Source organism: Artemia sp. Qi Xiang Cuo, chromosome 7 (assembly GCF_049724085.1).
Source record: "Artemia sp. Qi Xiang Cuo chromosome 7, ASM4972408v1, whole genome shotgun sequence".
Lineage (NCBI taxonomy): Eukaryota > Metazoa > Arthropoda > Branchiopoda > Anostraca > Artemiidae > Artemia > Artemia sp. Qi Xiang Cuo.
This window is the reverse complement of record NC_142800.1, coordinates 44,554,704-44,576,202: the sequence shown is the minus strand read 5'-3', so window position 1 is coordinate 44,576,202 and position 21,499 is coordinate 44,554,704. Positions and strand designations below refer to the sequence as shown.

The window sequence follows — 21,499 nt, the reverse complement described above, 5'->3', positions numbered from 1 at the left end:
GGATATCTCATTTCATTCCGTTTTTTCCCGTCCTGATCAAGAGCTTGGAGATAAGCTCAGAAAAGAACTAGACGAAAGTCTGAAGTTACCTGGTTCTGGTATTAGTTACGTAATAACCATCAAGAATCTTACTACAACCATCTGTAAGCTAAAGAAAAAACAATCGCGAGGTGTTGACGAGCTTTGTGGTTTGCACCTTATTTATGAAAGCGACAATCTTTTGTGTCATCTTTAACTTTCGTTTCAGATTATGTTTAATACCGGTCTCTTACCATATATTTTTTTACCGGACTTTTTACTCCTGTGGTAGAAAAGGGAAACCCAGCAGGATATATACCTTTCCTTCCTATAACTGCTTCACCTATCCTGTGTAAACTAGTTAAAATGCTGTTGACGATATCTCAAGTAAATGTTGTGCTCCTGATAACCAGTTTGGTTTTAAAAAAAGGTACCGGTCGCTAGCACGTCCTTTATACTCTAGATAATATGCTTATAGAAGCTGATAAGTTAAATGAGTGCATTTTCCTGGCGAGTTATGATGTTCGCAGGGCATTCGACTCCGGAATAGACATCCAGCTATTATTTTCAGCACATATACGTGGCGTTGATCGGTAGGTTTTTTTACCTTTTCGTACTGTGATTAGAAAACTTTCTTTCCCAGTTAATGTATCTTCTTGTAGTAGGCTGATTATCGTTTGAAAACCAGCACCAGCAAGGAAAGGGATCCGACAAGGTGCTATTTCTTCACCACCGTGGTATAATAACAGCGTCCTTGAGAGGCAGAAATCGGTAAAGATGAGTTTTAGCTTTCGTGGATTAGATTTCTTGCTGTTGAATTATGCTATATATATATGGTAATATTTTGATAATATTTATATATATGGTAATGTTTTAAACATGAGCCGTTGCTTTTTTTAGATGGAATTTTTTTTATATACTTGTGCAGAGTATAAACAGATTGGTCTTACATTTAATCCTAGTAAAAGTGAAGCTGTTGCGTTTTGTAGAAAACTAGTGAATACAAGGGATCGCGTTGAAGAGTTGTGTGACGAATATGTTTTACTGTCGGATTCTATTGTGGAAAGGGCAAGAAAAGCTATGAGACTCTGTCATCAGCGAAAAGGAAATGTAACCGACAGATTCGAGCCCGGCTGTACAGTGCTTTGGTTATACAAGGATTTTTAGCTGTGTCTCCAATTTGGAATATTTTTTGCGCAAGCTATAGAAGAAAGCCATGCTCAGGTTTATGTAAGTATGCCAAATCTCTTTTTAATTTACGACCGTGGACAAGGAATTTTCGGAGTTGCACCCGTTTGGCCTTTCTGACCCCATTGCAGCTCTCACTAAGTGTTGGATGGAATGCTTGTCAGTGGAGAGCAGTGGCCTTGTCGTTATGATTCGTCCCTATGTACTTGTGCGTATGTATATGGTATCTCAGTTTTTGTTTCTTTCTGTTGTTTTTGTTGTGTGTAGTGTTATCTGTGTCTATCTATTCGCTGAGTTTGTGGTCTGGTACCGTTTTTCGAATGGGCAATACAATTATATCTATTATATCTATTCAACTTTCAGACTTTCATTCAATAGTACTGTTTCCATCTTTTCGGACTTTATAGATTTCAAAACTTCAAATAAATTATATTTCCTTCCTCTTAGTTCATCTTCCTTGAGGAGGAGGGGTAGCTGCCCCATGCAAAACCCAAGTTACCTTTTAACCTGCCATTCACAGCTATTTTGTTGCACCCAGTCTCAGATTGGTCAATTTCATCTCTTTTGGTTTCATTTGGCCCTTGCTTGTTCTGGCAGCTTCGGCTAATGTACAGGCTTCTGAAGATCTTAGGTTTCAAGTCCCCTACCATGCGCATTATAAATTATAACGTAATTCGTCTTACTTTTCTGCAAAAAAAAAGAAAAAATGTAAAATTAATTGTTCACAAAATCAAATTCGAAAGCAAATTTGCAAATTCGTGCCAGTTGCCAATTTATTTCTTGTTTTTATGAAAAAATAGGAAATTACCTCACGTCAAATGCTTACCAATAGATTTAGATGAATGAAGCTGTTGCTGTGGCATATTTTGAGATAGGAAGTTCTCTGAAATCCGTACTGACATGTTCATCTACTATATTTATCAATTTCATGCTTGGGAAGCCTTGGTTAAGTCAAACTTGGTACAAATTAGAAATTTATAATATGATTAGGAATGAAAATTCCCCCCAAAATAAAAGGTTTGGAGTCTGAGATTTGGTTTGCTATTGGACTTTTATGAATTTGGCTTATACGAATGCCGGCTTAGATTTAAATAAAGTATACATGTTCTCTGTGAGGTATTGTACTTGAATCACTTAAATACGTTTAATGGTAATCATTTTTTAGGTACACCATGCCAAGATTGCTGTAATATTTCGAATATTTGGCCTTATACAAAAATTACAGTTATACAGGGAACATTTACGCCCAGAGGTGCCCTTCCCGGAACATTAATTGAAGTTACGTGTATAGATGGATACAAAAACATGAGAGAGCTTAGCTGTAATTCAACCGGCTTGAGGATGCGCTGCAAAATGAGTTTATGGATTGGTTTATCTCCACAATGTAGTAAGTCTTGTTTTTTTTAGGCAGTAATGGATTATTAAAACACAGAACAATTAATTATAAATAAAACTGTTCTTTTTTTCATGTAAGAACAGTTGACTGGAATAATATATTTGAACTAATATCCCTCTCAGCACCTCTGAGGGTACTTTGAAGGATCATAATGATGTTCTACCGCTTTGTATGCATTAGTATACTACTAGCAAAAAAACAAAGTTTTTTTGAAAGTAAGGAGCAGCCTTGCCAGCGCTGTGAAGTAAACTGTACCAGTCTTCCAACTAAATTATACCTCTAGAGGATAATTTGTAGCATCTGAACAGCAGGTTAAAAATTTGCCGTAACAAGACGAAAATTTTCGATAAACTAAACCGTAAACAGATATCCGAGTAAGAGAGGAGTAACTAAAACCTAAATGGACTTGGAAATTTGTATTGTACCAAAAAGTTTCTAAATGTACCACGGCCTCTAAATTATACGAGAAATGGAATTGTACGGCGTTGGCAACGCTGGTCATGAGTAAAATTGAAACTGAAGTCGAACAAAAATTATCGCCTGTCACCCTACGAAACATATATTCATAAAGTTAATGCAAATGAATTAGCTGCTGATATTTTTCTGTATTCGCAGAATAAGTAAGACTGTGCTTTATTTGAAAATCAAGCAAAAAAGAGAAAGAAGAATCAAGAATGCTGCTTTATCATTAGCTAGTCTTCTGCCACGTAATTACTACTTGGAATCTAAGAACTAATAAAGAAATAAATGCATTGCACAAATCCAGCTAACTTTCTCTATAGTAAGAAGGATTTGAAGTTATGATGTGAATTTCTAAAGTTGGTGTATAGTTCTAGCACTACCAAGACAGGATAGTTTTTGTCTTCGAATAATGGTGGAAAATCAATTTTAAGGCTGACATGAGAACCATTCATTGGATTCAGTTTATTTTGCAAAAGCTGTACAAATTTAAGCGAATTTGACAAATTAAAATATAATAAATTACTTCATTTTTTTTTACTGTTAAGATGGTAAAGATGGTAGATGCAGTGATTACAACAAAAAATAAATTCAAACTTAAAACGAACAGAAATTACCACAAACAGGAGTAGTGCTAACGCCCCTTATCATAGGCAGCGCAATCGCGCTGCCTAAGTAAAGAACGATGTTGGCACAACGTATAATTTTTTTTCCTTTTTTCATACCAGGGCACTTCGCATCGAAGGAGTTTTCGTAGAAACTTGGAAAAGGGCCCATTCGATTGGAAATTGGAATAGATAGTGCCCTTTTTAATAGTCGAAAGTGATTGGAGGGCAACTAACCCCCCTCACACGCCCACCTTTTCCCCAAACACATTCAATCAAAATTTTGAGATAGAGTCATTTTGTTCACGTAGTTGAAAGTTCTGGAAACTAGGTCTTTGAGGATGACAACCCCCTCCCCCCCCACAGCCCTCAAAGCAAGGGTTGTAAGTTATGCCCTGGGGGCAAATGAGATCTATATAAAAAGCCTTGCCGTAGAAACTTCAGAAAGGGCTTATTCGGTTGGTTATTGAAATGGCTAGATTCCTTTTTAATTATTGAAAGTAATTGGAGGGCAACTAACACCCCTTCCACGCCCACCATTTCCCCAAACACATCCAGTCAAAATTTTGAGATAGCCATTTTGTTCAACGCCGTTGAAAGGTCTGGAAATTATATCTTTGAGCTGGACTCCCCCACAGTCTTCAGGTCAAGGGTTGTTAGTTATGCCCTGGGGCCATGTAAGGTTTTTATAGAAAGCGTTGTCGTAAAACCTGAAAAAAGGCTCATTCAATTGAAAATTTAAAGGGCTAGTGCCCTTTCTAATATTTGAGAGTAATTGGAAGGCAACTAACCCCCCTCTCGCGGCCACCATTACCCCAAACCCATGCAATCAAAATTTTGAGATATTCATTTGGTTCAACATAGTTGAAAGTTCTGGAAACTCAGTTTTGTAGGATAACAAGCCTCTCAGACCCCCCTGGACTAGGATTTTAAGTTATGCCCTGGGACCAAATGACGTTGTTATAGAAGGGAGTTTCGTATAACTTTCAACAAAAGCTCATTTGATTAGAAATAGGCAGGGGTTGTACCCTTTTTAATATTCGAAAGTGATTGGAGGACAAGTAACCCATCTCTCACACCCACCATTTCCCCAACCACATACAATCAAAATTATGAGATTGCCATTTTGTTCAACGTATTAGAAGGCTCTGAAAATTAGGTCTTTGAGGATGATAATCCCCTTACAGCCCTCAGTGCAAGGTTTGTAGGCTTTGCTCTGGGGGCACGCCAGATTTACATAGAAAGTATTGTCGTAGAAACTTCAAAAAGGGCTCATTCGATTGGAAATTGAAAGGGCTAGTGCCCTTTTAATAGTCGAAAGCGATTGGAGGGCAACTAACCCCACTCTCGCGCCCACTATTTCTCCAAATACATGCAATCAGAATTTTGAGATGGCAATTTTGTTCAACGTAGTTGAAGGTTCTGGAAATTAGGTCTTTGAGGTTGATGACCCCCACAGCCTCCCGAAAAGAGAGCATCAGCCCTACCTTGGGGCACCAGGGCTTCTTGTAGAAATTAAGGATATAGAAGCTTCAGAAGGCTGTTATTTGGCTTAAAGTTCAGAGAGCTGAGCGCCCCTTCTACGGTAAGAAGTAATTGGGGGTAAATAACCCCCCCCTCGCGATCACCATTTCCCCTAACACATCCAATCAAAATTTTGAGATAGCAATTTTTTTCAACGTAGATGTAAGTTCTGGAAATTAGATCTTTGAGGATGGCCACCTCCCCAGCCCTCAGGGCAAGGGTTGTAAGTTATGCCCTGGGAACATATAAGGTTTGTATAGAAATTTTTGTCGTAGAAACTTCAAAAGGGCTCATTCAATTGGAAATTGAAAGGGCCAGTGCCTTTTTTAAAAGTCGAAACTGATCGGAGGACAACCAGCCACCCTTGCACGCCCACTACTTCTCCAAACACATTCCATCAAAGTTTTGGCATAGTCCGTTTGTTTAATGCAGTCGAAATTTGAAAAAATATTGGCTCTGAGGACGCCAACGACCTCGCACCGCTCAGGGCGAGGACTTTAAGTTTAACCCTGGGGGCATATAAAGTGTTTATAGAAAGCGTTGACATAGACACTCAAAACGGGCTCATTCAACTCGAAATTGAAAGGACTATTGTCCTTTTTAATAGTCGAATGTGATTGGAAGGCTTGACATTTTTATAGTAAAAATGGATGCGGGAAAAACGTTTTATTATTTTATTACTATTATTATTTTGTTTAGACCAGGGCACTTCGTATCAAAGGAGTTGTCTTATAAACTTTGAAAAGGGCTCATGCGATTGAAAATAGAAAGGGCTAGTGCCCTCTTTAATAGTTGAAAGTGACTATAGGGCAACTAATCCCCCTTCCAAGCCCACCCTCCCATTTGCCCATTATGTTTAAAAACTAAATGTTGCCTTAAGATTAAATCAGAAGGCATCTCAGCAGTATCCCGAGAACGACTGAGGGTATTACGTTCAAACTTTCGGGGCTAATTCTGCTCTTAAAAGTTAACCAAATCAAAATAGCGTATATTTATCCAAGCTATCAAAGAGAGTAAACAGATTTTTTTGCGAATGGTATCAAGTTTTCTATTTCAGGTCAACTAGAGGAGAGATGAAACTAAATTAAACACTACTATTGTGTCCATATTTTTAGAAGGGTGTATGTTATTAAAAATTGCTGAAAATTTTTCTCCAACATACAAATAGCAGGCCAAATTATAAAGTCTTAAAGAAAACAAAAAGATTATACTATTATTTTCTTTTCCCTGAAAAAACTATGTCAATAATATAACGAACAGTAATTAATTGAAAAAACTTTCTAACAAAGAAGTTTTCAAAGAAAAGTAAAGAACTCCATTAAACAAAAAATGAGCAAAAATAAAATAAAATAATCTACCAAACGTGAAACTACCACAAATTAGCATCTGTAAATAAATGAAGCCCAAAATGAACAGAAATTACAATAAATAACCGATTCAAACTCAAAACGAGCAGAAATTAACATGAATAGGGCTCAAAACCCCTATGCCTTCCCAAGGCCAGAACATACTTTGCACTTAACTGAAAAAATATACAAATGAATGTGCGTTGTCAGATTAATATACATAGACTGATATTTATTAATCAAAATGTTAATATTTGATATATTAAAGTTATAAAAGTAAAAACATCTATATTTTTCAGTAAAGTGCAAATTATGTTCTGCCCTTGGGAAGGCATAGGGGTTTTGATTCCTACTCATGTTAATTTTTGCTCGTTTTGAGTTTGACTCGGTTATTTATTGTAATTTCTGTTCGTTTTGGGTTTCATTTATTTATCGATGCTGATTTGTGGTAGTTTCACGCTTGGTAGATTATTTGATTTTAATTGATCCAAAATTGCTGAGACTTTCAGCTATGAATGTAAATATGTAGACCAAAATTTAATCTGCATTCATTAATATTTTTCAGTAGTCTTGATTATTATGGAATTTTCTTTCTTTATTATGTTATTTATGCTAGTGACGAAAAATAGCATACAAATAGATAAATGATAATATATAAATAAGGTGAATAAGTGACGAAGTGGGACATGAACACAAAATAAGGTTAGCTTTGTATGTACAGTAACTTAAACTATAATAGATTAATTGTACGAAATAACTGTATCGTAATAATTCTTTTTAGATTGGGTAATGCGGAGAATATTCTGTTTTTTTGGCATTTGTTAACCCTCCTTAGTTGAGGCTCTTATTGGCCAGATTAAAGTCAAACTTGAGTGCAACAGCCTTCTTAAAGCTTAAGCTATATAGCAGCTAATAGTAAAAACTCAGTCTGGTCTTAAATGGTCGTCAACGCTTTAGATCTGATCTATTATATAAGGTTTTGAGTTTGAATTTATTGCCTATGCAAGTAGTTGCAGCAAAAAATATTTGAGTTGCACTATAAATACTCTTATATACTTGTTCATAATAATTGAAAAAAAAAATCGTGATAGTCTGACCCCGAAGTCAGCAGTATACTTAGTAAAGAATGATGTGTCTCCCGTCTTATTATTTTTTGGCTTTGTCCCTGGCCTTATCAAATAGAATGGATGGCCGTTAGAACTCGGGAGGGGATTCGTTCAATCACAAACTCAATGTTTTAGTGCCTTTTTCAAGAATAAAAACCGATCAAAAGGTAGCCTACCGCCCCTTCAATGCCCTATATTCACTTGCTGACCAATATGACATTGGATCACAACTCTAATATAATCATTTTATTTGTAGATGGTCGAAAGGTAAAAAAACCTGGGGGTGATAAGACACGAACACCCCAGGGGACAATGAAAATAGTACATTTTAAACGAACGGATAATTTAACTATTTAATAACTTATACATCTTCCTAAATGAGTCCTATATTGTGTTTTAATTTGCATCATTGGAGGACCCAAAGTGAGAACCATGGGCCCTACCCTCTGCAACTCCTTTAACCACTTTTTACCTTTATTAACTCAGATCATGCGGTGATTATTTAAGGAAGGATGGTTAATTACTAAGCAATGACTGTTAAAGATAATCACAGTAGTCCTGGCGTTAATTGGATTGTTTGTTAGGTTGATTGTTAGTTTGTTTGGTTGATTGTTAGGTTGATTTGTTTTTGTTGCTTGTTTTTTGTTAGGTTGATTGTGAGCGTTCTGTGATTTCACTTATTAAACTTTATAAATAAACCAAACTGAACTGTCCTAAATCAAAACCTACGAATAAATGTTTCACAAATGGTTTTGATTTCCATCAAACTTGATTTTCAAGGATCCTTGAGCTTGCTGATAACAAATTTTAGGCTTGGAAAATGGTTTTCCAAGATCAAGACGAATCAAGTCTATATTTCACAAACTAAGTTATGTATGGATTTTTTAAGCTGGAATCGAAACCCTAGCCTATGCGTAGCTTCACCTCCTGCCCCCGCCTTGGACCTAATTTGAAAATAGTAACCATTATACGGATCTATCTGAGCAATCATTTTAATTATGAAAATAGCTTTATATAACGCTATTTTATAACTAAAAAGCAGTAAAATTCCATTTAGAAAGCAAAGTTTTACTGGTGGAAATAAAGAGCGCTATAGACTCTAAAAACCAACACAGAACTATTTATCTATAAAAGTAGCGCCAATAAATCTCCCTAGCCTATGTTTTCAGGACTATGCAAAATTAGCACTTTACTGAAAACACAAAACAATATAGGATTGTTTGTGCAGTAGAAACATAAGTCGCTTTATGATTTTCTTTTACAATATATGGTAAAAACATTCCAGGGTGTTTGCATATGATTCGAATTCGCTGATTTTGCGTTGAAGTCCAAAGTAAAGCCATTTTGGTAGCGTTATAACTACAGAATAACTTCAGCCTCCCTATCATAACTTGAAATTCTCCATTCTATAGACGGAAATAACTGAATTTCTGAACTTTATATTATCATTTATTGGCTCTTGATACAAGACAATTCTGAAGTGTGTTTCTACAGTTTAAAATTTTATATTATTAGTTATTGATATCACGGCTGATGAGACCAGTGAGTTGCTTTATAAATCAGTCTATTATTTTTTAGGCTGTTTAATGATTTTTGGCTTCAAAAATAAACCTCTTTTTTGTCTATGCATGGGTATGGGCGTAGGCAGCATATTGTCAGGGGGGGCAGTCGATAGTGTGATGGAGGGCCTTCTATCAACTGGTTTTCCAACCATCTCCTTTTTCAGCCATATATAATGTAAATTTGAAGGTCTAGGGGGGGCAGCTGTCCCCCCGGCCCCCCCCCTTCCCGACGCCCAAGTGCATGGGTTTGTGTTTCCACTGTTTACCTAATAATTTATGCTCGTTTGAAGTTTGATATTTTACATGGGAAAACAAAATACTAGTCACTACTTGCTGACCTCTGTCCAGCTCTTAGCATCCCTGACTAGTCCTGCAAGGACAATCCATTTAAAAACATCTCCAACGTAGGCTATGTGTGTACATAGATTAACAAGCTTGGGGTGCCTGGCTCTTCTAAGGACAAACACTGCTATATTGGCTTCCAGAATTAAAGAACGTCAGGTTTCTCCATAAACTCTAAACTGCAGTGAAGTTTAAGTCACGATTTCTTGAAAAATAGAAAAATTTGATTACGGACGTTTACCTTGGAGCGGCGAAAAAGGGCCCACTTTATTGACCCTTTCTTTCATATTTCTTAAACTTAATTTTACACGCACTGACTGTGTCCATGAGAGAAAAAGAGAAAAGAAATGATCTTAAAAGTCACTGCTTTAATTAAAAAAAAGAGGATAGGATAAGGAAAAGGATTACCTAATGAGCAGAAATATGATGAGGCCAAAAAAGAAAGGAAAAAATTATTTCCATCTAACGCAGGTTTTTTTTACCTTTGTTTTGGTTATTTTTTATTTAATTGTTTGTCGATCAACTCAACACATCACGATGTTGGATGTTTTCACTCCCTCCTTCAGTTCCGTTAACCGTCTTTTAATTCGGTCAATTAAGCCTGGGGCTCCATCCGAGGCAGAATTCTGGATAATACTAGATGATCTTTGGGTTGGGGAGAAGGGTAGAAGTCAATAAAACGGTGTATTTGAAGGCGTATTTCAAGTTTTGTATTGAAGGATACTTCGGACCAATTTTGCAAAGAAACTTACCGCTGTTTGTATTTTTGAAATAGCAATCAGAATAACAAAAGTACTCGATGTGTTTACACAATTTATTTCCCTCTTAGTGTCAGGGACTAGACTCATCTTAGCAAGGCCGTACCCAGGATTTTTTTCGGAGGGGGTTTTACTTAAAGATTTTTTTTTCGGGGAGGGGGGGGGGTTGCACAATAAAACTATAAAAACGCATACAAAATTTACTTATATCCATTTTTGTTACGTTTTTACGAGTCAAAAACAATTTCGGGAGGGGTTCAAACCTCCTAACCCTCTCTGGGTATGGCCTTGCATCTTAGTCAAGACTCGTAACAGTAATCTTAGTTTTATAAATATACATATATAGGACAAAAAAGAATAAAAAGACAATTTTATAGTTTTACACTAATGCCGATCTCGCTTCTATTTTTATTCGACCACTTTCAGTTGACTAAAAACTTATTGAACCAAGAACAAAATCATCATGTGCCGGAGTAACCATTTTTGAAATAAGTGAAAAGCTTTGTTCTTGCCTAAAAGTACCATTTTTGATGAAATAAAAAAAATTCCATACGTTTGAAATCGGTAAAATCAACCTAAGATAGGAAAAATACCATAATTTGGTAATAAAAAAAGTAAATAAAAAAAAAAGTAAGTTTAGCTCTCATTTTTTTAGAAGGGGGGGGGGCTTTTGACCAATCCCGGGGAATAGATGACTCCCTCTTCCCTCGTTCTATGATCAGTAATGTAAGCCATCATAAAAATATAGTTGCAATGAATATATAATATTAAAAAAAAAACTGTAAACACAAAATTTTAAAAGAACACAAAAATAGCTGAATTATATGGAACATAGAATGACAGATCGTAAAAATATTAAATTTTCGGATGCCCATGTGTCTGATTAAATGTTGAGTTTTACTCAGGGGAGAGATTGCTATCACCATGTACAAGGACTTTATTAAATTATAAAACTGTTACTTACATCTTAAAATACCAAAGACAGTAAAAATTAAGGTACTTGTATGATAAACTCCCTACCGCTCCAGTTGTTCATTCATTGACGCATTATGGAACCGTTTTTTTCGTTAGTTTCTTTCAGGTTAGTGTGAGACAAGGCAAAGAGAAGTGACAGAATAGGTGGAAAATATATAATGTTGGCTATATATTTGCACATTAGGGGAGGGGGGGGGGTAAAGTATTTGGACAGTGTCAAGTTAGAAAACAATTCTTACTACATAATATGCAGAATAATTGCAGCTCACACATTTGGCATTCAGACCCGCTATACCCCCCCCCCCCCCCCTAATGTGCAAATATACAGCCCAAATTTGTTTATAAAGTAATATGTTTTTATTTTACTTTGGCATATTTCATTAGGATTGAGCGGCAGAAGACCGTATTAAAACAACATTAGGTAGGGGGTATATCATACAAGTAAAAAAATTAAATTCGATTCTTTGAATTAGGTAAGTGGAAACTTACACAACCATATGCGTCTTAAAAAATTGGGAACATCCGGGAATTAATTTTTAATGAAAAGACCTATGCCCTTATGTCGATCTAATACTTAGCGAGTGCCAAACTTGAAAATAAGGAAAGCGTATACCCCTGAAGAAGTGAAGTTAGGTTAATCCTTATAAAATATACTTAAGTATGATAAATATTATAATGGAAAGCCTCGCGGCCACCTTGTATTGTAATGTATTCTACCATCACTGGTACCCCAGTTATAACTGGGGCCAACGCTGGCGGTTTCGTTAGGTATGGTAACGTGATCGAACGATCAAAAGGGCCAAACTCTGGGCCAAAGGTGCCACAAAATGGGTCACCACTAATATCTCTAGCTATCTCTTTGGGGGGTAAAGGGACCCCCTGTCGCTATACTAATGGCTGTATTTTTCTTTTGCCTACCCTGCCTGGGTTCAGGGAAAAATAATCTTGAGTGAATTATTTGTAGAAGATAACTCACTTGTATTCTTCCGACGGCCACACCAATAAAACATACATATATAAACCCTGAAAACAGAATCTCAACCAGTGTCTCAAAATAGACTAAAACATAATATTTGGACACATAGAAGAATCTTGGCACTTGGGCTGTGGCTCAGTGTGACGTGGGCCAATCTAATGTATCAAGTCCCTCAATTGAGTTTACCCTACTCATATATTAAGAATCAATGGCCTGAGATCTAGTAAGCCCGTGTGATGACTCATACAGAATTGTAGTCCTGTCAACTTATTTTGTTTCTCGCGGAATGATTGCCTTGACGACGAGAATTTAGCTCACAAAGGAAAATTATATTATAGGAAAATCTAAGCAAATATAATTAAAAAAGGAAAACTGGTCATTTATCTTAAAAAAGAAAGGAAAAGGGGGTGGAACCCCAACGATAAATATATAATACCTTAGGAACAAATTTGGGCTATATATTTGCACTTTAGGGGGGTGGGGGTAAAGTACAGCCGGTCTGCATGCAAAATGTGTTAGCTACAATTAGTCGGATATTATGAAGTAAGAATTGTTTTTGACTTCACACTGTCCAAATATTTTACATCCACCTCCCCTAATGTGCAAATATAGAGCCCAAAATATATATTCCCTTTCTATTCTGTCGTTTCTCTTTGTCTTTTTTCACGCGAAGTTGAAAGAAATTGGCGAAAGAAACCGGTTTACAGTGCGTCAATGCATGAACAACTTGAGCGGTGGGGGGTTTATCATACTAGTACTCATAAGACAAACACCGCCATTAATTTACAGTAAACTAGAAAAAAAATACTATGATTAGATCAGTCTAATTATGTAAGAATATAACTTATCTTTCAGGTAAAAAATAGGAATTGCAAAAGAAATGTATATCATAGTAGCATTGAATAGATAAAAATCTAAGCTATGTATTAATATATTGACTCTTAAAATCATTTAAAAACACTTCAAACTTTTATTTTATTGAAATACCCACAAGAACACCTTTCAGAAAGACCAATTATCCTATTTTATCTTATTTATCCCATTTTCTGTTTTCATCTAATTCCGAAAATGTCAATTTTATGACTTAACTTATATTATTTAAAGCAAAATATTAAATTGAATTTTTTGCTTCAAGCGCCACGATGAAAATCTCACAGACTTGATGCATTTTGTTTTTCACAGCCTAATAGGACCTATCAAAAGATAATTGCAAACCTTGGATCTATTGACTCGGTTTTAAATAATGTTTGGCTAATTCTTGGAATCAACAGATTGTTTGTGTTTGACTTTTAAAAACCAAATGTATCATTCAATTTACCGAATTAGTTTACACTTGCAATAATGGTGAAACTTGCGCACAAACTTCGTAATTTTGTAATCACTATAATTTGGTAACTACCAAAAGAAAAACCGTTGAAAATCCCGGTTTTCAGGTATGAATAGACCTAAGACGGCGTCAGGGGATGATTTTTTTTCATTTTGATATCCTTTGCACTTTAAAAGTATTTCGAAGTTTTCATTCTAAAAAAATATTTGCCCCCCCCAACGATTTTATGAAAATTAAGTAGCTACCAGGGACGTCCCGACAGTCGGTTTCGTTGGGCAATAAAAACACGCTAAATATATACCCAGTATATAAAACTTATTGAAGCATTAAGAACTGTAATAAGCTATCTTTCCACCATTATTTACTACAATTATTTAGGTTCTTGTCACGACTGGGCAGTATCTAATTCATTCGTAATCGATAGAAAGTTGATACCTCCTATGATTGTAACTACATGTTCAAGGCCATACCCAGGATTTTTTTTTCGGAGGGGGTTTTACTCAAATATTTTTTTTTCGTGGAGGGGGGGGGTTACACGAAAAAAATTCAAAAAACGCATACAAAATTTGTTTATATCCATTTTTACGTTTTTACGAGTCAAAAAAACATTTCGGGAGGGGTTCAAACCCCCCTAAACCCGCCTCTGGGTACGGCCTTGTACATGTTAACAGCATTTCTCACCTTGTCTACTTCTTTAATGTTTTGACAGAATTGCGAAATTTAATTTTCTAGATATAACTCCATGAAGAAAAAAGTTGCTTCTCAGGGGTTGACTCCGTTACCTTGTTCCTTAAAAATTGTCGTCTTATTCCTTAAAATGTCATAAACTGGTTTTTGGGGTGTTTCTTGTATTATAAATTATAAAAAAAGTAGTTGACTTTTCTCATAAATTCATTTCGATCCGACACGGTTTTGCTCGGTTTCAGGCTATTTTTTTTTTATTCCCTTAAATTTGTTTCGCAATAAACTTTTACTATTAAGATTAATCGAAATCATAGTTACCATTCCTGAATTAGTTTCAAATGCTGATTCTTCCTCACTTGACTTTTTTTTCAAAACGTGTTTTGAAATTTTTGGTTACTATGGGCCTACTTTACTAGGTTGCGATAGGTGCAAAATAATGCTTTAGTTTAGATGATCCTAGTAGGTAGTAATGTTTCCGAAAATATGGATCGCTCTTTACTTGGTTCCATCTAAGAAAAAACCGAAAGCTTCTTGCTTTGTGTTTTTAAATGAAAGATAGCTTAAAAAACGAACACAAATTACCAAACAAAAGGGGATTTACTGTGTTTCATGCTTAAGTACTGACGGCAGTCAAAATGAAATTTGGGTGTCTGACCTGGTAAAGTGGAAACATATACAACCATATGTAACTTGGAAAACTAGAAAAAAAAATCGGGAATTCCATTTCCAATGAAAAAGACCTCCATATGCAGATTGTCGTTTTAGCAGTAACAGGTGCCAAATTATAAAAACGAAACGCGGGTGAAAAATCAGTAAAAATAAGCTAAACATATATGGGACCGAACAGCTTAAGAAGCTGTAGCTGGCCTTTATGGTGTATTTGTCTTTGGGAATCATAATTTTTAAATGGTGGACCTGAAATTAATTTAAAGGACGAGGGTATGCCTGAACTGGAATACTATTTATTCTAAAGATGTTAGTGCATCATTTATGGAATTATGTTTCTTTTCAGGTAGTGTTCCCTTTTGTTTTTATTTTCAATTGTGCCAGTGTCAAAGAATATAAAAGCATGTTCTTTTCTCTCTCTTTTTTTTACACTGCACCCTTTATTCTAAAAAGTTCTTTGAAGCAATCTCTCGCAAAAGATTGTTGTTTTTTTCAAGTTCTAGATATCTTTGTGAAATATTTTTCGTTTTAATTAATACAAGTCAAAGTGCTATTAATTCCACACCGAAAAACATAACATTCCTGCATTGCATTTACGTTTTTATATAGTATTGTTTTACTCTAACATTTATTCTAAGCATAATTGCTAAAATTATGTAATTAATTATGACCAACTTACCATGTTTTAAGCTCTAATTCGGTTTGACTATGGATTTAGAATATTTTTGAAATATCACTTTTGAGCTTATCCTAATAATTTTACTAAACCCAAAGGTTAAAAATGGGGCTACTAATGTTCTAGATTGCCTCTTCCGTTGCTTGCCTCTTCTTACAGACCAAACAGTTTAGCAGAAATTCAATCAATTGAAAAAAAATCGGCTGCCTTGAAAATTTACTCTTTTGTGGATTTTATCTACGATACTGTAGGTATTTAATTATAATGTATCAGAGGCAACGCTCAGGCGTTGCCTGTATTGAAGAGCTATAAAAGTTCAATGTATATTTATTTGTTTTTCTTTCCCAGAGCCACTTCATATGAGTGAAAGGGTGGTCGTAGAAACTTCGGAGGGGACTCATTCGATCGGAAATTGAAAGTTCTAGTGCCTCTTTTATAGAATCAAAAGTGATTGGAAGGAAACCCACACCCCTTCCGCGCCCTTTTAAGCTGCCTTCCACCCAAACACATCCGATAAAAAAAAAAAAAAAATTGAAATAGCCATCATGGTTGCAGTTGTAGCTGAAACCTAGAAAAGAATGGACCACGGCCCATAGTAACTAAAACTAAAAAACGCGTTCTAAAAAAATTGGCTGATGAGAACGACTAGCTATTTGTAGCTGATTTTGTTCAAAATAGTCTAAAGGTGAAGTACTTGTGTCTCCGGGAATGATATAACCTCCCACAGCCCTTGGGGCAAGGGCTATAAGTAAGCGAAGTTGCATTTGCTCACATATAAGGATTATTATTGGGAAAAGGGGCATGTTTGAACTTGGGTTTCCAAAAAGTCTTAAGATATTATGGTAGAAATTTCAGGAAATGACAAGGAAAGTGTTGAACAAAACCGAAATACACTATATGTAGGTTAGTTGTCCAAAGGGCGTATCAGCAATATCTAAGGAATAGCTGACGGCAATGCGCTGAAACTTCCAGGATACGCTGAGGGGGGTGTTGAGAGTGATCAGAGAGCTACCAGCCTCCTTGCCTTTTTAGATGCCCCCTCCATCAATACTGATTGAGGTTTGAAAAGTCATTTTGTTCAAAGTAATCGAAATGTCTTTTAACTATGCCTCCCGGGATGTCATGTTCACAACTACCCTGGGGCAAGGATCGCAAATTATGCAGTTTGCCCATTATTTACGTACAGGATTTATCATTCGTAAAAGGTGAATGTTGGATTTTTGGTTAGTCTGAAAAGGATAAGGCTAGGAAGATGAAATTTCGAGGAATTTTTACGGGTATATTGAACTAAATAAAAAGACACCATGTGCATCCAGGTTATTAAAAAGGCGTATCTGCAATATTTTGGGTACGGCTAAGGTTATTAAGTTGATACTTTCATGGTTACTACCACTTACTGCAACTACGACTACTTGTGACTGCGACTAAGATTACTTGTGACTGCAACTGCTTGCAACTTTGACTACCTGCGACTTTAACTACGGCTACTTGTAATTGTAACTGCGACTAATTTTGGCTGTGGCTACTTCTACTTGTAAATACTTTAAGAAAATGCTGAGAGGGATGTTGAACAGGATTAAAACACAAAATGTTCAGACGGGCTGTCAAAAGGTCGCATCGACAGTCGGTCAAAACGACAAAACGGTCGCACTCTCAGGAACGGCTGAGGGTATTAAGTTGAGACTTTCAGGGCGGGGATGTTGGAAAGGGGTCGGAGGGCAACCCCCCCTCTTGTTCTTTTTAGGTTCCCCCTCAACACTGATCACAATTATGACACAGCCATTTTGTTTAAAACAGTCAAAAGGTCTAATTACTACGCCTCCGGGGATACCATGCCCCCAAAGGGTTGTAAATTATTCAATTTTCCCATTTTTTACATATAGGCTTGGTCATTGGAAAAGGCGGAAATGCTTGGATCCTGGGATTGTCCAAAAGGTGGAGAGTATAAAGTGAAACTTCATTAAATGTTGAGGGGTATGTTGAATAAATCAAAAGACACTTTGTGCTTCCACGTTATCAAATGGTCGTATCTGCAATATCTTAGGAACGAGCAAGGATATTAACACGAAACTAATAGTGCCTCTACTACTACTAATACTGCGGCTGTGACTGTGACTACTTGTGTCTGCGACTATGTGTGACTCGGACTGTGACCATTTTCAGCTCTGACTACATTTGACTTCGACTACTTGCGACTGGAACCGCATCTACTCGTGGCTGCGAGTACTTACGGTGACTACTTCGACTACTTGGAACTGTGATTGCGACTGCGGATACTTGTGATTGCGATTGTGACCACTTGCATTTGTGACTGCGACTGTGACTACTTGCAAACGTGGCTACTTTAGGGCCCTAACTACTTGAGACTACGACATCTTGCAACTGCGACAAACGGTTTATGCGATTGCGACTGTGACCGCTTGCGATCGTTATTACTTGTGAGTTGTGACTATGCCTGATTGCGACTACTTGTGACTGTGAATACTTGCGACCGAGCCTACTTACAACCGTGTAAACTTATGACTGTAACTGCGACTACTTGTGACTGCGACCTTGAATGCAACTTCTTGCGACTGCCACTACGTCTAGTTGTGACTTCGACTACTTTCAACTGTGACTACTTGCGACTGTGATTACGACTACTTGCGACTGAAATTGTGAAAAATTGTGACTGCAACTGCTACAAATGGCGGCTATGACTACTTCTACTACTACGATTGTGACTTTGACCGCCTATGCTATTGCTACTTCTACTGCACAACTAGAACTATTGAATTAAATCTCCCAAGATTTTGTGTCTAGCTGGTAAAAGTAGCGGGACTCAAGTTCGGAATAATCTGCAAATTATCGGAAACAGGTTAAACAGGACTTTTTAGGGGTGGTCGGGACCTACTTACGTGAACTCGCTAAAAGGCCTGGCCATGGAAATATAAGTTTAATTTAATTCTCAAAAGTAGAAACTTGTTCTAAAAAAAAACTTTAGCCTATTTAATTATAATTTTTGGTTGCCACAAAATTTTTGCTTCTCTAGCCTATTTAAGTCTATAGAGTTGAAACTTACTGATATTGAAAGTTCCTTTTTCATAAGGTTTATATCCCATATGCAAGTCTATGATATAATATTTTTTGTAATCCTACTCTTATAATATTTTAAAATAAGACGGAAATTTCACTATCCATCGATAGCTGAGATTCAGCGGAAGTGAAATGTGGTGAACCGAGGAACAGTGGAAAGGCTTTTGAATTGATGGATTTATTTTTTTGTTGTTGTGCATGCTGCTAAATTTTCAATTCGTAGAAATATAAAATGGATGGGAGTATGATATTTGGTTTGTCTTTTTTTTCTATTTAATAGATTCAGCTCTTTATGTGCCTTTTAGAAAATACAATTAACCAAAAAATAAAGCCTCTCATTGCTTGTACATATAATCCTTTAGTGAAATATAGTTCGTATTGAATAGAAAAAAAAAATGCTTAAATAGATATCATCATAAAACACCATTTTTTATTTGAAATCTTATAAATATTTATGCGTGCTTCGTCAAATTCATTAGGAATCATGGATTGTTCTATGTTAACTTCTATGAAAGCTTTTGTATGGGAAAAAATTATCCACTTTTCTTAGCGTCATTTGGTTATCTAGGTTTTTCCCTTTGTAATCACAGTATTACATAGTTTTTGGGAATCAACATTTCTATTAAATATAACCGAAAACATATAGATAAGATTGATAACGGCTTTTCTATATTTTTTTCTAGCTAATAGCTTTCTTCTAGTTGCTTAACTTTATTTTTTAAACTTCACAATCAACGGTAAATGATTTTAAGTGTGAGAATGTTCAATTAAAAACATTCATCTGTTGAATCTCTTTCTTGAATCAGTTTTCAAACATCTCTTGTATCCGACACGTGCTTTTTATTAGATCTGCTGTTTGGTTTAGAGGAGGGGTTTCTACTTCAAAAGAACCAAGTCCTTTTGATTTATCTGTTATTTGAAAAAGACTTCAGATTTTCTTGATAAAGTTTAGACTTAGAGACAAACATTTAAAAGCGTCGTCCATTGTGCATCTTTAATGTCATAACATTTCAAACATTTTAAAAGGAACTTAGATAAAAGGACTTTTTTTTACTGAATCAACGAAGCACCTGTATTTCTCTTAGCAACTTAGAAACGAACATGATTGCAACTTTTTCCCCAGAAAATTCACTCAGAAACTTTTGACAAGTAAAATTATTTATGCTCGCGTTGAACAACGTGCAAAATTAAACGCTAGTTCGCATTTGAGTAAAAACTTTGAAATTCAATGAGAATCACCCTTTGTCAGGTTTCTCTTGAACAGAAATTTATCTAGATTTACGTTGCTAGGGATACATGAAGTGTTGCAGCAACCTTTGGTTCACTTCGCCGACGAAAAATGTTACAAGAACAGCACTTTGATTTTCTGTCTTTGGCATCGATTAAATGTCATATTTTTCAACGCCTCAAAACTTTAAAGAGGACCTGTCTCAAAGAACGAATTTTTCGAAAAAAGAAAATATAGCTGACATGCTCCTTAAAGTCGGTCTAAAAAACGATGTGTTCTTAAAACTAATTTTGTTCTCTTTTTCTGACGGCCAGTCAGTGTTACTAATTTTCAATTGTGCCATGTGTGCAAGCTAATGCTTTTTTGATTGACTCAAAACCTAACACCTGTTAAATATATTCCATGTTTAAAAACCTATGTCTGATTCTATGTCTTATACCAAGTCAGTGTCTCATAAATACTTTACTGATAATTACGATATAATGTCATTGTGTTGCATTGTTATTTATAATCGTTGTTCAACAACTTGCATAAAGACAAATTTCCCTGGCTTAAAATATTTTAGAAACAAATAAAAGGTTGATTAATTAGAACAAGTATTTCACCCCGCATCTCGGCGTATGACGAATATTACGATCCTTGCTTACATTCACTTTTTGTGATAAAAAGAGAAATTCCCGAAAAATGAAATTTGGAAGCCTAATAATGCCTGGGCTTGTAAGCTCACCGGTTGAACATTTGTTGATTAACATCCCTTTGTCTATAGGTACCCCCCCCCCCCCCCAAAAAAAAATAAATAAATAAAGTGATTGCGGACAATTTCGTGTGAAATTTAGGGGGGTCTCAGAAGTATTGGGAAATCCTTCTGATCTGTTACTTTGGCTAAAAGTTACTTGCCCATGCGTTTCAAGTGGATAGGAAGCCGGAGAAGGTAAAAACGCCTCTAAAAATCATCATTCTCATCCCATGATTTTTATGCCAATCAGTAAACGAAAAAAAAAATCCCTACCTACCTTTCTACTGAAAAGTTGGCTATGGAACGCTCTCACATGTTAGTGAGTGGGGGAGGCGTGTCCAAGAAGCTACGGGTCAACCTTATGCCTCTAACCACAGATTGATAATAATCATTGTCCGTTTGCAATCTAAAAAAGGGTGCCTACCTTTCCTTTTAAAAACTGGAGGTGGGAGGTTTAGGGGTATTGAAGGGGCAACACCTTGCTTTTCTTAACATGCAGGCTGAAAATACTTGCGTAGTTCTGATTCAAATAAACTGCAAAGGATGTTGAAGGGCCCAAATTGTGTCTCTGTTGATACAAAATGAATATTTGTGCGTGATTCCACTTCAAGCAATGTATAACATCTCTACCTGTCTCTTAAAAAACTGGCGAGGAGAGCCAGGCTGCCTACTTTGTGCCTTAAATGATACGTCTAGAAAATTATTGCTCGTTTTTTATTTGGAAAAGTTAAAATCTGCCTAAATTTTTGCTAAAAAATTGGAGTTGAGAATCGCAGGTAGTGTTGGAGTGGCCAGCACTTTCGTCCTCCGGTCATAAAGATTAAAAACCCGTCCGTAATTCCGGTTGAAACA

At 36.0% G+C, this 21,499-nt stretch overlaps 1 protein-coding gene across 1 annotated transcript in view; it reads left to right on the top strand.

The window, feature by feature from the left end:
• LOC148950318 (uncharacterized) overlaps positions 1-21,499 on the top strand; it is a 227,415-nt gene that overhangs the window by 28,188 nt on the left and 177,728 nt on the right. Inside the window, exon 5 of the mRNA XM_089091838.1 lies at positions 2,372-2,593. Coding sequence (XP_088947964.1) covers positions 2,372-2,593 — 222 coding nt within the window. The remainder of the gene's footprint in view (positions 1-2,371; positions 2,594-21,499) is intronic.